General features: G+C 41.2%; 1 protein-coding gene across 2 annotated transcripts in view; it reads right to left on the bottom strand.

The window, feature by feature from the left end:
• The window catches only part of TTLL10 (tubulin tyrosine ligase like 10), a 133919-nt gene extending 120395 nt beyond the window's left edge, over positions 1 to 13524 (bottom strand). The window contains exon 1 of one of the 2 annotated variants that reach the window (XM_088460081.1): positions 13159 to 13524. In XM_088460081.1, coding sequence (XP_088316207.1) covers positions 13159 to 13453 — 295 coding nt within the window. In that variant the 5' untranslated portion in view covers positions 13454 to 13524. Of the gene's footprint in view, positions 1 to 4579; positions 4657 to 13158 lie in introns of those variants that run through there. The other variant, XM_088460090.1, reaches the window with a different exon arrangement.
• Positions 13525 to 15910: the final 2386 nt, after the last annotated feature.

Raw genomic sequence — 15910 nt, 5'->3', positions numbered from 1 at the left:
TTTTTAGAAAAAATAAATCCCTTAAAACCCTCTTAGCTCCGAGCTTCTTAAAACCTATAGAAGAAAAATAAGAAAGAATAATACTCATATCCCTTGGTTACAATCTAAACCTATTGGTTTTTATAAATGTGGGGCAAATAAATGCCTCACATGCAATCATGCTACTTCCATCCATACTAAAGCTGAAAATAAAATCTATAATATTAGAAGCTTTATCAATTGTAATACGAGCTATGTTGTGTATATGATTGCATGTGATTGTGATTACAAATATATTGGTAGAACGACAAGACCACTGAAAATAAGATTCCTAGAACATCGCAGAAATGTAATTAAAAAAGTACAGACACATAGTGTGTCTAGACATTTCTGCGATGTACATAATGGGGATCCGAGTTGTCTTAAATTAGTAGGGATTGAATATATCCCACTAACTAAATGAGGGGGTGATAGGTATAAAAATTTATGTAGACAAGAAGTCTTCTGGATGTTCTAGATGAACTCTATATACCCAGAGGGACTAAACGAAGCAGTAGAATTAAATATGGTCGTCTAAAGAAATATATATTTAAAATATCCCTATCTATCCCCGATGTAACATAAGTATTTTCACTCGTCTGGGGCTATGATTCTTGTTGTCTAGGTATATTTAAGGGAGAAATAGATTGCTGACAAATAGGAATAATAGCAGATGAGAGAGAACATTTATTACCAATTTTCGATTTTCTTCCCTCTCTTTTTACACTTATATTCAGTGTAATACTCATTTTGCATTGGATATTGCTCTCTTGGTATTTTTTCTTATCAATCTTGGTGACATAGGGGTATTTTAATGGGTATCTATATCTAGTGAACCCTTAGCAGCCTACGAGCCATGTGTGTGTCACCTATAATTCCCATATAAATTTCATATTGTTTTTTATTTTTAAGTCCCTGTTCCCCTTTTTTTTTTATTTTATTTTCCCCACCCCCATTATTATACATTTTTATTTATTTTATTATTTTCAATATATATTTTTATCACCATGCACTTTATTTTAAAAAAAAATTATTTTGTTATTGGATCTTATATATATTGTAATTCACTATATTTATTACCTCATGGTATATGTATCAAATGTATAGTTTTCGGATCACAATTTTATGATTTTTTAGATATATTGAGTAGCTAACAATGTAATCACGTGATTAACATCACATGATCGAAATAACGATATTTAAAAACTATTAAAACATTATATTTTTTATCAGTGACTATGCTAAGATATATGTTATTATAATTACTTTTTTATTTTGTATTTTAGAAATTAAATACTGGGCCATACTGAACAGCTCTATGGCTTTGATGGAAAATTGATTTGAACTACATTACCAATAATTCTAGACATTCTGACCAGTGCTTAAATATGATCATGTGATTAAGATCACTTGACCAGAGAAACGGCGTCTAATGTTTATGGAGACGCCGAAGGGAACATCATCAGTGGTGTGACTGAGGTCATGGGGTTTCTTCACCAATGGGATTATGAGAGGAAAGAATCACCATGACAACAGAATGATGCAAATCCATAGATGGACCTTACTCGGGCCACACGTGATATTTTATATCACATGACCAGAGCCAGCTCCGTAAAATTAAAGGACAAGGTAAGAACAGTTTAATAAACTGTATAAAAACTATTAAAACTTAAATCCTCCCATAAATTAGACATATTATGTATAGTAATCTGCCTCCATATTATGCTAACCATGTTTTTATGAATATATGAGTTTATTTGATGATTAATTACAATCATGTGGAAATGAGTAGCTAATTAGAGGGGTATAAGAAGACCCTCTTGGACACCACAATTTCACCTTTGAAAAAGCTGTACTCCCTACACAGGGAAATGCACTAGGTGCCAAGCCTCTACCCACAAGGTTTTTCTCCCAGCTGAGATTACAATAAGTCTGGACCAGTTTTCCGATGTAATTAGATTTTTTGTTCAGTCTATACCAAGCGCACGATACCTGGATTACAATAAACACCATGGACATCTGAGGGCTCCGAGTGCAACATACAGGACTATATACCAATAGGATTATCCCTCTACCTGGTGACAGGAGCTGGTAACTATACGTTGGATACAAACGTTCCTCACATATAAGACCGAGATTGTCACTAACTTTATTCCAAAATCCGGAAACTTTTATAGGAACAGGCAATACTTACCTTTAAAATTGGTGGGAGAGGCTAAATGTTTTTTTTTTTTGCTCAATTTTCATTGTTATGTTATTCACCACATGTCATATGTATTATTGACCTATTTTATTTATTTATAATAAATTGATTTAATATTTTACTGAATGGCTACATATTCTAGTGCTGCCATTTTGTATGTGTTTTCTGTTGTATTGGGTCTGACAAACCCTATTTGAAGCAGCTGCTTAGTTGCACAGCTCACTACAGCGCCTGTATATCTCCATTTCCATTTTCTGCAAAGAGTGAGAAAGTTATTACCATTAATCCCAATACATATAAAGGGATTTATTTACATCCTTCAAGTAGCATATCTCCACCAGTAGTGTAGCTATCATTTAGTCAATGTAATTACATGGTAGGTGGAGATTCTATAACTGGGTTGGTCAGTCGACCATTTCTGATTGGAGTTTAAAAAAATTAGAGATGAGCGGTTCAGATTCTGTGGAATCCGAACCGCTCCAAACATAGGGGATCCCAGTCCACCCAAACCCAAACCCAGTTCGGGCGCTCCCCGCCTGACTCAGATCCCTGTTCGGGCCCGAACGGCGGCCTCCTGATGTCGGATTCTCGCGAGAGAATCCGACATCAGGGCTCCTCTAGTGTAGGGCACACCGCTGTGATATCGGTCTGCCTTACACAGACACAAACACACAGTCGCCAGCGGCAGCTGTCTGTTTGTAATAGCAGCCAATGAGAGTCAGGGAGAATCTCATTGGCTGCTGCATGGAGGGAGCCGGTTGGAGCTCACTCATGAGCTCTGTCTTCTGGCTCCCTCTGTGCATAATAGAGCAGAGCAGACGGCGGCAGGAGCGGGGATTCAGGTAAGTTTTCTTTTTTCATTTTTAGATGTGTGTTTGTAAGTGGGCACTACTGGGGGCATGCTAATGGGGGCACTGCTACTGGGGGGCATACTACTACTGGGGGCCTGCTAATGGGGGCACTACTACTGGGGGCCTGCTAATGGGGGCACTACTACTGGGAGCCTGCTACTGGGGGCACTGCTACTGGGGGGCATGCTACTGGGGGCACTACTATTGGGGGCCTGCTACTGGAGGGCATACTACTGGGGGGCATACTACTACTGGAGGCATACTACTACTGGGGGCACTACTACTGGGGGCCTGCTACTGGGGGGGGCATACTACTGGGGGCATGCTAATGGGGGCACTGCTACTGGGTGGCATACTACTACTGGGGGCATGCTAATGGGGCACTACTACTGGGGCCTGCTACGGGAGGCATACCTACTGGGGGCACTGCTATTGGGGGGCATACTACTACTAGGAGCACTGCATAGGGGGCCCTACTACTACTAAGGGGACTGCATAGGGGGCACCACTACTGGAGGCATTGTGTAAGGGACACCACTGCTGGGGGCATTGTATAAGGGGCATTACTACTGTGGGCTTTGTGTATAAGGGTCACTACTGTGGGCATTGTGTAAAAGGGTCACTACTGTGGGCATTGTGTAAAAGGGTGACTACTGTGGGCATTGTGTAAAAGGGGCACTACTGTGTGTCGTAACATAAATAAAAGACACTACTTTATGGTGTGATGTGAATCAGGGGCACTATGTGCAGTGTAATGTGAATAAGATTGTGCACTGTGACTCCTAGGGCCGTAGCCCACTTTGTAAACAAGTACTGTGATTCTGCTGGCCGTACCCCACTGGGTGGGTGCACTACTTTTAATTTCTGTCACTGCTGTGTGGCAATGTGTCATAGATGTGCTTTAAACTGTGGTGTCTGTGCCGCTGCTTTGTCGCTTAGTAACCATTCAGCTCACTGCAACCTTTGGCCAATAATGGTGAAAACTATCATTTAAACTGTGAAGTGGTCTAAATTGACTGTAAATGACTGGAAATTAAGGTTATTGAGGTTAATAATACTCTAGGAAGAAAAAAAGTTTGGCAAATCCAAATCCAAAGCCGGACGACGAATTAGAACCAAATCCAAATCCAGCAAAAATGGTCCGGCGCACATCCCTAAAAAAAATACACATTTCTAATGGTTTGTTAAAGAAAGGTACAAAGTACAAGGTTTTGGCTACACTTTTACTAGAATTGTTTTTCAATCCCCATAATTATGAGCCCTTAAATGTCTTTCATAACCTTTATTTTTTTAAATGTTTTTGGAACTTTGATCAGAACATCAATCATATTTATTTGTGCAGCTCACACGATTACAAAAAGAAAGCCCAAGGAGACTATTTAAAACGACAAAGCTGACTAGCGACTGCTGTACCTACAGGAAATGTGAATGAAATGCAACACTGGCTAAAAATAGACATAACTAGGGCATTGCAAAGCTGGCTCCAGTGGTCTCTGGGATGACTCACCTTGCAGCGTAATGAGGAGGATCATGGTTTTTTCACCTTCTTTTTAATCAGAGGACTTAGAAATAACGAGCTTTACTTGCTGAAAAGCTGATTAACTGGTTTCTTTTCCTGGCATTCTCCTTTAACACTTCACTATATGGTGATGTTCTGATTATTATCTCTGTCGTTTTAATAACTCCCTCAGCACAGGACAATCTCATGCATATTAACTATTCACTGCTTGGCTTTCTTGTTTACTGCGATCATTAAATATTTTACTGATGCCGTGGGATTTTCTTATTCATTGCTACACATCCATCTATACCAAGAACTGATTCACTGTGAGGCCCCAAACTTAGAAGTGCAACCAAGGTTACATGCAGATAAAAATTGTTCTATGTTTTAATGCAGGGGAGAGACCATATTCTTGTCTGAACACCCATTTTGACCTATAGCTTTTCTTAGTTGAGTCGTTAGAACTGTAAGGTGAAGTGAGCTCTCTGTTGACTATTGATATGTGTTTCTGGCTGTGTTAAGCTGCCCATCCACTAGCAGACCTCAAAACGACTGCACGATTACGACATTGTAATCGTGCAGTCGTTTGTCAGTCTGTGATGTGACTTCACTGAATGAGCAGTCGTTCAGTGTAGGCGCATCAATCATCTGCAAACATGCTCAATCTGACGTTATCGTCAGGTTGTCCAACATGTTTGCCCGATGATAGATGTCTAAACAGCCAGTGGGAGTGCGCATCGCTGTTCGTTTTAGAAATTTTTTAAACAATCTGCAAACGATTTTCAAACGATTATCGAACAATAACTATATCGTTATCGTTCAATAGCTCAATTTAATCGCCTAGTGGATGGGCACCTGTACCTCTCAGAAATTAGGACTAACCGGGGAAGATGTACTAAGCTCTGGAAAGTGATAAATTGGAGAGCGATAAACTACCAACCAATCAGCTCCTAACTGCCATTTTTCAAACACAGCCTGTAACATGACAGGAGCTGAATGGTTGACAGTTTATCACTCTCCAATTTATAATTTTCCAGAGCTTAGTACATTATGATCTCCCCTATGTGTGTTATTAAGGCGGGTATCCATTACCCGATTAAACAGAGCGATTGAACAATAATGAGATCATTATCATTCAATCGCTCGTCAATTGGGCACGAATCGGGCATGCAAATGTCGGAAACGACCAGCGATGCGCGCTCCCACTGGTCGTTTCCGACATCAATCATCGCCCGAACATGCAGGTCAATCTGCCGATAACGACAGATTGACCATGTTCGGGGATGATGGAGGGTGCCTACACTGAATGACTAATGTAGTGTAGGCACTACAGGGGATGAGGAACGACGGTACGATTACAATGTCGTACTGTCTTCCCTGGGTCGGGTAGTGGATGTGCGGCTAGATACTAAGAGATTGCACAGGATGACATTTCCTAGTAAAGTTTTAATAACTGAAGGCATTCAGGGGCATTTTAAGAAATGAGGGGGCCCGTAAGCTAGTTCTTTGCACGAGTCCCTTTTCCAACAACCTGGAAATATGGAATAAGTGACTAAATACTATTCCCATATATTGGGTATATAGTTTTATTAGGACCCAGGTTCCTGCCCTCCCACTGCATAGGTGGAAACAGTGCACCCTCAGTGTTTAGCGCTACCCCTTAGCCTCAATCTCACTTACCAGCAGGTCCATAGCTAGGGTAGTGCGGCCAGTGCCATCACACAGGGCACCACAGGTCAGGGGGCGCTGTTTGGGCCTGTCAAATTTCTGTTTATTATCATTCTTGCTTGTAGCTTCCTCTTATTTCATCCACAGCATCTCCTGGCCTCTCCTATCTCTTCCCTGGCCCCCCCATGAAGCCATGCAAAATGAATGGGGGCGCCAATGCTCTTTCTGGCACAGGGAACCAAAAGTCTAGTTACGGCTCTGCTCACCAGCATCTCCTCAGCTCTCACATCTTACCGTGTTCTGGTATCGGGCAAGTCAGTGGACCCATCTGGGTAAGTAGGAGAGCCACCAACAGCTTGTTACCTGGATTAAGGTAATATTCCCAGCTCTTTGGCTCTTCCCCTTTACTTTGCTCTTGGAAGTGAATCCTCTCCATCTGCACAAATTTCATTGTCAGCCAATCCGCATAGTCAGACAGACAGGTGTATTTCATGTTGCAGTACAGAAACAAAGCATCTGTAAAATGTTGAGACACAGGGCCTGATTCAGAGATGGAGACTAATGCCTCCGCTGCTGAGAATCTGTACACAGCGGCTGTGTGAATATACGCAGAGTTTGTATTGAGACATGCACCGGCAGCTTCACAAATCCAAGCGAATGTGTACACAGACGTAGCACTGGTCACAGATCAGTCAATTATCAGCCTTCTGACTAAGCATATGGTTGCGCAGAATGGCTGCCAGAAAGGAGACAGCAGAGCCATTATTACTACGTACAGGATCGCAGTCGCAGGTTAAAACATGCCCTGAAAATGGTTGTGTTTTTGTCGCCACCTCCCCATTGCTGCCCACAAACGGTCCCTGCCTGTCAATCACTTTGCAAATAAATCGTCACAGCGAGCGACAATGGTAATGAAACTTGACATATGTGCAGTGCAACTCTGACGCATGTACAGACCAGTGACGATCAGTGAGGTCAATGGCTAGGGAGGCACACATGGAGATGAGTCTGAGTGCTGGGAGCCTGTGTCACCCCTACTCACTGTAACTCTCCCTTCACTACACTAAGCTTCAATGTCCATTGATTCTGCTACCTGAATCACTTTGTCTTCTCTTGCTGCTGCTGACTGAGCTCTGATCTCTAAACACTGCAGTGCACTTCCTGGTCACATGACACATCCAATGTGTCCATCAGTGCTCAAAGCACGTCCCCCATACTCAGGCATGCCTCTATTAACTTCACTTTCTGTGCATCTTACTGCCATGGTGTGGCCCCCACCTCTGCAAGCAGTGTCTGATGATACAGAAGCGAGGCTGAGCTGTTGCTGCCTCATCTCTCGTCTCCCTGCAGTCTCTGGGAGCTCCACAAAGCTGGTGAATGTAAACTTTAAAAACGGTTACAATAACCAAAGACGATGTTTCTAAACTATAAATATATTCTTTGCATTATTCTAATCATTTTTATATCAATTCTCAGGAGTATGACAGGGGAGGCTCTGCCTCCCCTGCCTACCCTGACTGCACATCCCTGGTGCAGACAACCGATAATCACTCAACTGAATACATGTGTGGATTCTTATCAATTTGTAGGTGCTTCCCATATTATAGCTAAGTAAAGATTATAGCTCCTCAGTGGCCTTTAAAAACTCGTAGATAAGTGGAAGTAGGTATCGGTTTCTTGCAATAATTGGATTGAAAGTGATGTCATCTGTACATGTGGGTAGCTCACCATGCTCCTTTTCCACTAAAAAAAATTGGTTCTCCAGTTGGCGGTATATATCCACAAGACAAGTCATCTTAAATATAGTCCTTGAGGGTTTAAAAAGAACACATGCATCCAAAAAGAATCTGGGCCCCTATGAAACAGCTTAAGGAACAAACTGTAAGAATAATATGGAAGAAAAGTTTCAGCCTGTTTCTTATCAAATACTGTACATCAGTATAGCCTTGACACCACCTGGATATAGTATTATTTGATGACGCAAGAGACAGATATTAGGGAGACTTGAAACACTAATTAATACAATAATTATAGGATAAGATCAACTTTCTGGTTTCCCAGTCAATACAAGGACTATGGATATTTGGCCAAGGCATCCCAAAGACAAATGGAAACTTTGGAGACTGTACAACATCCAATACTTGAATAGTTCTCCTAACAGACATTGATACAGTATAGTCTCTTTTTTAACTGGTAATTCTTTTAACAGAATGAGAACCATGAAGTATGTTATATTTCAAAGCTTCTGTTGTATAGGCACAATAAGAGTCGTCAAAGCTTTTCCAGAAACAGAGAATTCATGATATAAAGAATTGCCCTAGCTAATGCATCTCCCCTTTAGCGATGTGGGAATGAGCTCCACTTTGAAAAAATCAGTAAAGTACACTCAGTGGCACATCTGGAACATAAGCTGACACTGTGCTAGGTACTAGTGAGTCCTATCATCATCATACCCCTAACTCTCAACTCAGGGGTTAATCATTTATTCCTTCTATTGCTTTATTAGGTTAGTGCCCTACCGGGACATACATCCCTAAAGAAAAACTGATTGTATTCAACCAGTGTGTAATAATATACGCATATCTGCATATCTAGAATATATGTTTAGAAACTTTGGGGAAATAAAATCCCCAAACTAATTGCTATAATGACAAGAGATGATCTGGATATTGTGGCTATTACGGAGTCATGGTGCAATGAAAATCATGACTGGGACATACAGTAGCTATACTGGGATATACTTTATTTAGGAAGGACAGAATGGGAAGAATAGGAGGAGAAGTAGCAATTTATGTCAAGGAAAACATAAATTCTACGTTAATACATAGTATTGAAGAAAAAAACGAGTCCCTTTGGGTTACTATAGAAACGGGAGAACGTGATTCTTTGTATTGGGGTGATCTACAGACCACCAGGTCAGGAAGAGGAACTGGACAATAAACTATTGTGCAGGACATCACTAAAATGGCATTAAAAAGAGAGGTTATAATCATGGGAGATTTTAATCTACCCGATATAAACTGGGAGGTGTCTGTGGCAAGTTCCACTAGAAGTAGGGATATCCTGAATTCATTGCAGGGAGCCTCCCTCCAGCCATTGGTGAGGGAGCCCACTCGGAAAGACGCAATATTAGACTTAATACTTACAAATGGAGACAGAATATATGATGTAAAAGTGGGTGAAAATCTGGGATCCAGTGATCATCAAGCAGTATGGTTCAGAATAAAGACAAATACTGACTCACCCCATACAAAAACAAAGGTGTTAGATTTTAGGAAGGCTGATTTTGCAGGGATGGGAAGATGTGTAAGCAAATCTTTGGTAGAGGAACTTGAAAGGAGTGCAGGAGAGGTGGGAAAAATTTAAAAGTGCAATATTAAAGGCAACAGACCTTTGTATCAAAAGGGTTAGGAAAACCACAAGGAAAAGGAAGCCAGTGTGGTTTGGGAAAGGGGTAACAAGTATTGTGAAAGCAAAAAAAGATGACCTTTAGGAAATACAAGCAGATGCAAAATAATGAGGACAAAGAGGGGTATCTTGTAAAACAGGAGGAGGCTAGGAAAGTAATCAGATCTACAAAGGCAAAAGCTGAGGAGAAAATGGCACAGTCAGTGGGTAAAGGGGGCAAAACTTTTTTTAGTATATAAGCGAAAGGAGAAAAACATAAGGTGGAATAAAAGACTAAAGACAGAAAGAGGGAGTCTTGTTGAGGGAGACAATGTAATAGCTGATCATCTTAATAATTATTTTTGTTCAGTACTCACTACTGAAAGAGAGGGCAAGGGGCCACACTTAAGTTGCAGGTGTAATCAGAAAAATGAGGTTGGAACAAGCACATTTACAGAGGAGAAGAGCCTAACAGAACTCTCAAAACTGAAAGTGGATAAATCAATGGGGCCTGATGGGATACATCCAATGATACTAAAAGAGCTTAAAGGGGTGCTGGTTACACCATTAACAGAATTATTCAACCAGTCACTAGCTACTGGAGTAATTCCAAAGGACTGGAAAAGAGCAAACATTGTCCCACTGCACAAAAGTGGAAGCAAGGAATAGGCAAGCGACTACCGGCCAGTGAGCTTTACACCAGTAGTAAATTGATGGAAACACTCAAGAGATGTAGATTATCTCAAATTCAGCAATTTGCAGGACCCCAAATAGCATGTATTTACTGGGGGGAGATCATGTCAAACAATCTTATTGACTTTTTTGACTGGGTGACTAAGGAAATAGATAAAGGGGGGCCATAGATATAGCTTATCTAGACTTTAGTAAGGCTTTTGACACTGTTCCAAATCGCAGACTGTTAAATAAACTGGAAAGCATGGGATTGAATACAAAGTTAGTTGAATGGATAAGATCATGGCTGCAGGATAGGAAACAGAGAGTTGTAGTAAACGGAGTGCAGTCTCAAGAGGGAAATATTACCAGTGGAGTAACTCAGGGATCTGTACTTGGACCAGTGCTTTTTAATATCTTTATTTGTGACATTGCAAATGTTATTGAAGGGAAACTATGCCTTTTTACAGATGACACAAAGGAATGCAACATGGTAGACACACCAGGAGGGGTAAAACAAATAATTGATGATCTAGGTAGACTAGAGCGGGGTTGGGGAACCTCAGGCCCGGGGACCGTATAAGGCCCCTGGAATCATTTGGTCTGGCCCTCTGAGCTTTTTTCTGCTAGCCTCATCTGGCTAGCAGGGTGCCTGGAATGGCACTCTGCAGCCAGAGTCTATGCAGCAGTGCCGCCTGGAGCATCCTGAGGATGCTTCAGATGGTTTACAGCGCTGCCCTTACAGCTCCCCAGAGCATCCTCAGTATGCTTCGGGCATTGCTTTAATCACCTGCAATTGTGGCCCCACCCGATGTGACATCACACGGAGGGGGCATGGCCTGCACCGGGCCCACAAATAATGTTATATATATCAAAATGGCCCTCGGTAGAAAAAAGGTTCCCCATTCGTGGACTAGAGGAATGGTCAAGAACATGGCAACTACAGTTTAACGCCAAAAATGCAAGATCATGCACTTGGGTATCAAAAATCTAAAGGCTAAACATAGTATTAATGGCACTATACTGAAAAATCAGGTGACTCAAAGGTAAGCAAACATTGTAACAAAGCAATGAGGAAGGCAAGTCAGATGCTTGGGAGAAAAATCAGTAGCAGGAAGAAAGAAGTGATTATACCACTGTATAGGTCATTGGTACGTCCTCATCTTGAATACTGTGTTCAGTTCTGGAGGCCACATCTCCAGAAGGATGTTAATCTATTAGAGACTGTACAAAGAAGGGCAACTAAAATGGTGCATGGCCTACAGCACAGAACTTACCCGGAAAGACTAAAAGATCTTAATATGTATAGTTTGGAGCAGAGAAGGGAAAGGGGGTACATGATAGAAACGTTCAAATATATAAAGGGTTTTAACAAAGTAAAGGAAGAATACATTCTTCAAAGAAAGATAAGTAACAGTGAAACTGGAGGGTGGTAGGTTCAGGGGAAATTTGAGGAAAAATTACTTCACAGAAAGGGTAGTGGACAGGTGGAATAGCCTCCCATCAGATGTGGTAGAGGCTAAGACAGTAGAGCAATTTAAACATGCATGGGATAGACATAAGGATATCCTTCAGAAGAAGTAAGGATCAATAAGGGTTGAGGTAACAATATGTTTAAAAATGGGACAGACTAGATGGGCCAAGTGGTTCTTATCTGCCATCAAATCCTATATTTCTATGTTTCCAGTTTCAATCAGTCATAAGTTGAGTTATATTTTGTTAACGTATTCACAATTATTTATTTTGATAACACCTTTTCTGAAAATCAATATTTAATATGATAATTTATCATGATTATTGCTGTCTGATGCTTAAGAGACAGACAATTTTTTTATTGTTTTCCATTTTTTTGTGTACTCCACACAAGGCAATCTGTGTTTGCAGACTCTAGTAACATTGACTCACAACATGAAAATTCAACCTAGTTTTTTAAACTGCTTGAGAAATTCTATCAAGCAATGATTCTCACACAAAATAAATTGAAAGAATATCCATTTAGTGATATATTAATCTGAAATATGCTGTATAGTACCACTTACAGATTAATTATAATAATTTAGTGAGTGGAAGCTCGGTGCTCTCTCCCAGGGCATTCAAATTTCTAGCTACAGCTCTGATTGATTGGATCACTACTTAGGGGTCTATTTATTAAGGTGAGAAGGCAGACAAAATTCCTGTACATATTGCTTCTCAGTATGTACTAAAGGGATTTTCTCTGCCTGCAGCCTGCCAGCACTAAGTGCTGGCTACAACATCCCACTGCACCTGGGGCACGTAGCGCTGCCATAAACACCTATGTCAGCGCTAAGTGTCCCAGGTATTACTACAGTATGAGGAGATGTCACTTACTGTCGGGTGTCTTCTCCAGCGCTGATATTACCTCCTGTAGCTGCCGGTATCTGCTTCTCCTCATTGGAGAAGCAGAAAGTGCTTGTTGTAAATTTGTGATTCTAATCGCAAAGGACAGCTCTCCCAATAAGAGCTGTCCTTTACAATAGAGAGACTTCTGGGTTTATGTGATCTAAAGATGGCCTTACCCACACGGTCTAAGCTCTGGAATGTATCGCATTACGGACTTGGTACATATGAGATAAGCGCTCAGATCCCCGAAAACTGCATTTTTGTTCAAAGTATATGCTGCCCTTATTCCTACCAATGCAGAAATGATGGAGACAGGCATGTTGTGAAGTTACTTTCCCCAATATTTCTATGCCAGGAAGCTGGTGGTTTACATTTTAGAAATCTACAGAAAAACTTAGTTTATGACCCACAAATACTACATCTTTGTTAATAATATTTTCAAGAAATGTCCATTTTGGACATCCTGGCTAGAACCTGTGAACCTGTGCCGAACTTACATCGCTTTTTCTTTCTTGCTGTTAAAGGTGCTTTTCTTGGACCAGTTGAAATCTTTCTCAGTCTCCTTTTGCTTGTGGGTTCATTAGGACTTTTCCCCATGGAAATAGCTTCTTCTGACCATTCCTGTCTGTCCTCATTACTGATGTCAGCTGCAGGTTGTGTTTTTTCTTTCATATCTGTGTCGTTTTTCGTACTTTGTGTTTCATGCTGCTTTATTTCTGCTGGCTCTGGAACCTGGTTTGATGTATCACATAATCCATGATGTGACTCGGTTGGAATGGTTTTTAACTGCATTTTGTGATATTGCAGATGTATTTCAGTAGTGATCCTCAGTCATTTTGGCTACGCAATAGGCTGCAATGACGTTTCTGTATTGAGAAAAAGGACATTTTTGTGTATGTTACAGACATATTGGTCACAACACGATCCCACTTATTTATGTAGCTTTGGGTCACTTTATACAAAGGAACTGTCAATTAAACTGGTTGCAAAAAAACTGTGCATTGTTAATTATGCAAACAGATCAATGCTTTTATGATTTTAATAGCATTTGTATTATCTAGTGGTCATCTTATGTTGGGTACATCTAGTGTCCTACGCATCTAATATATAATGGGATTATGACATATTTATTTGCATTTCAACAGCTATTTCACAAAAAATTACATCTAAATCCCTGAGATAAAGAATAAGTGTGTGAAATATCCATATAATAATCAACAATGACTCATCATGTGGAGCAGGAGCACCCCCCTCCCCCCCCTCCAATAGGTCCCACCACCGCAGCAACGGAGATGGAGCAGACAAGGATTGCACCCTGTGCCGGCCCCGCTTGTCGCACAGAGGGTGTGTGACCGTCAGCTCCGGTAAGTGCAGCACTGACCAGGCTTCCTCTGGATGCTAGATCGGCTGCATATACTGTGCAGGGTGCCCATCTGGAGCGTCCACAGGATGCTCTGCAGGTGCTGCAACAGTAATCCTGGCTGCAAGGTGCCGTTCTAGGCACCCTGCTAGCCAGGAGCAAGGGCCGTGGGGCAGCGACAGTGCTGCCCACAGAGTTTCTGTGCTCTTTGCGGCGGCAATAGTCGCCCATAGCTAGTTACGGCCCTGAGCACCTGCACAGGGTAAGTATGACAGGGCGGGCTTTGGGGCATGGGCTGGGGTAGCCCAGCATATCACAGTTCCACATTACCAGTTATATATAATGCTGTTCATCTGTATGTGTTTTGTTTTCTTTTTGTAAATGCTTGAACCTTTTGGGTGCAATTTTAGTTCCATTCCACATGCATGAATTGTTGGTTAAGTAAATCTGTAGGAATATCACATGCAGAGAGTGATCTATGAATACATATCAAATTGTAGCAACCTAGATATACTGTATTAAGCCATTACAATCCACGTGTTGATCTATGGTTGTAGTTATGATAAATTGCTAATGTCGACCAGTCAGAATTTCTAATAACAATCATCAGACTCTTCTTTCTTGTATGGTTAACTCCACCTCTTGAACAGGTGTAGTGTTATACATTTGCCCTGAAGAGATACAGTATTAGTTTTCTTTAATTCTTTATATCATAATGCATTAAAGCAGGTTATCTTATTTTATCAGTGGAACCCGAGTACGGCTCTCTATACCCTATATTTATGGTCCCTGGAGTCAGGGAGTGGCTGCAGATGGACACACAATAAAAATGGCACAAAGTGTATTTGTGTACAACATTAAGGGGACTAGTCCTACAAAGTGGATGTAAGGGTGACTTTTTATCATCTCTTCACTTACATTTTTCCAGAAAAAAAATAAAAGATATGTTGAAATACTTTGTGGTTCTTGATTCAGAATTATTCAACTTCCACAAAAAGCAGGAATCTACATTATAGGTTTTGATAATAAAATCTGAACTTTTTGTTTTTTAAATGATTTTCGCTGTCTTAAACTAAATACTAAATGTGTAGGTATAATATGGTAGTCCAACAAAGCCTACCATTTTCTAAATTAGAAAACCTACAAAATTAAGGGCCACATTCATTAACCGCTTAGCAGTCCTTTCTGCACATGTGTAGAACAAATTTCCTCTTCAAGAACACAGCGGGGCAGTGTGGTTGCACCTTGTCAGCTGAAGCACAGCTGGCTGTGTCCGCATCCCATACGACCACGTTAGTTAAGTGGTTAATCAATTCTGCCCTTCAATTATGCGGAAACTGCTGTTTCCACATGTTAAAGGCAGAACTGAGTGTTACTGGAATGTAACAATGCAGAGAGCAGGAGATATGGGAGATACCTCCTTTTTTCAGAGCCTGATTCAGAGCCGCTCGTAAGTGGCTGCTCGTTCGCTCTGAGCGATGTTTGCACAACTGCGCATGCGTATGGGTCGTAATGCGCATGTGCAAACCAGTCATTGTGGTCGGAAATCGTGCGCTCGCAAAACAGCGAGGGCCTGCTAATTTGAGTGACAGAATGTAACGTTTGTGGGTGGTAACAGGGGAAGGTGCTTGAAAACGGGGGAGTGGAGATCCGAACGCAGGCATGCCAAACGGTCAAAAGGGCGTTTAATGGGAGTGTATAATTAGTAAAGGAGCGTCATCGACCACGTCACTTGGTTGTCTTTTAGCCTGAACTGCTCGCAGTTCAGATGCCTTTCGATGTACCCGATTAATCTAATAAATAAAGGAGATGACGTGTGTTGCGAACGGCAAAGGGGCGTCTTTACAAAACAGCGAGCACATTTTTCGTTCGCTCGCTCAGACATAGAG

The sequence above is a fragment of the Taudactylus pleione genome, unplaced genomic scaffold, assembly GCF_031769625.1.
Source record: "Taudactylus pleione unplaced genomic scaffold, aTauple2 ptg000042l, whole genome shotgun sequence".
NCBI lineage: Eukaryota > Metazoa > Chordata > Amphibia > Anura > Myobatrachidae > Taudactylus > Taudactylus pleione.
This window is presented reverse-complemented; position numbering and strand designations above follow the sequence as displayed.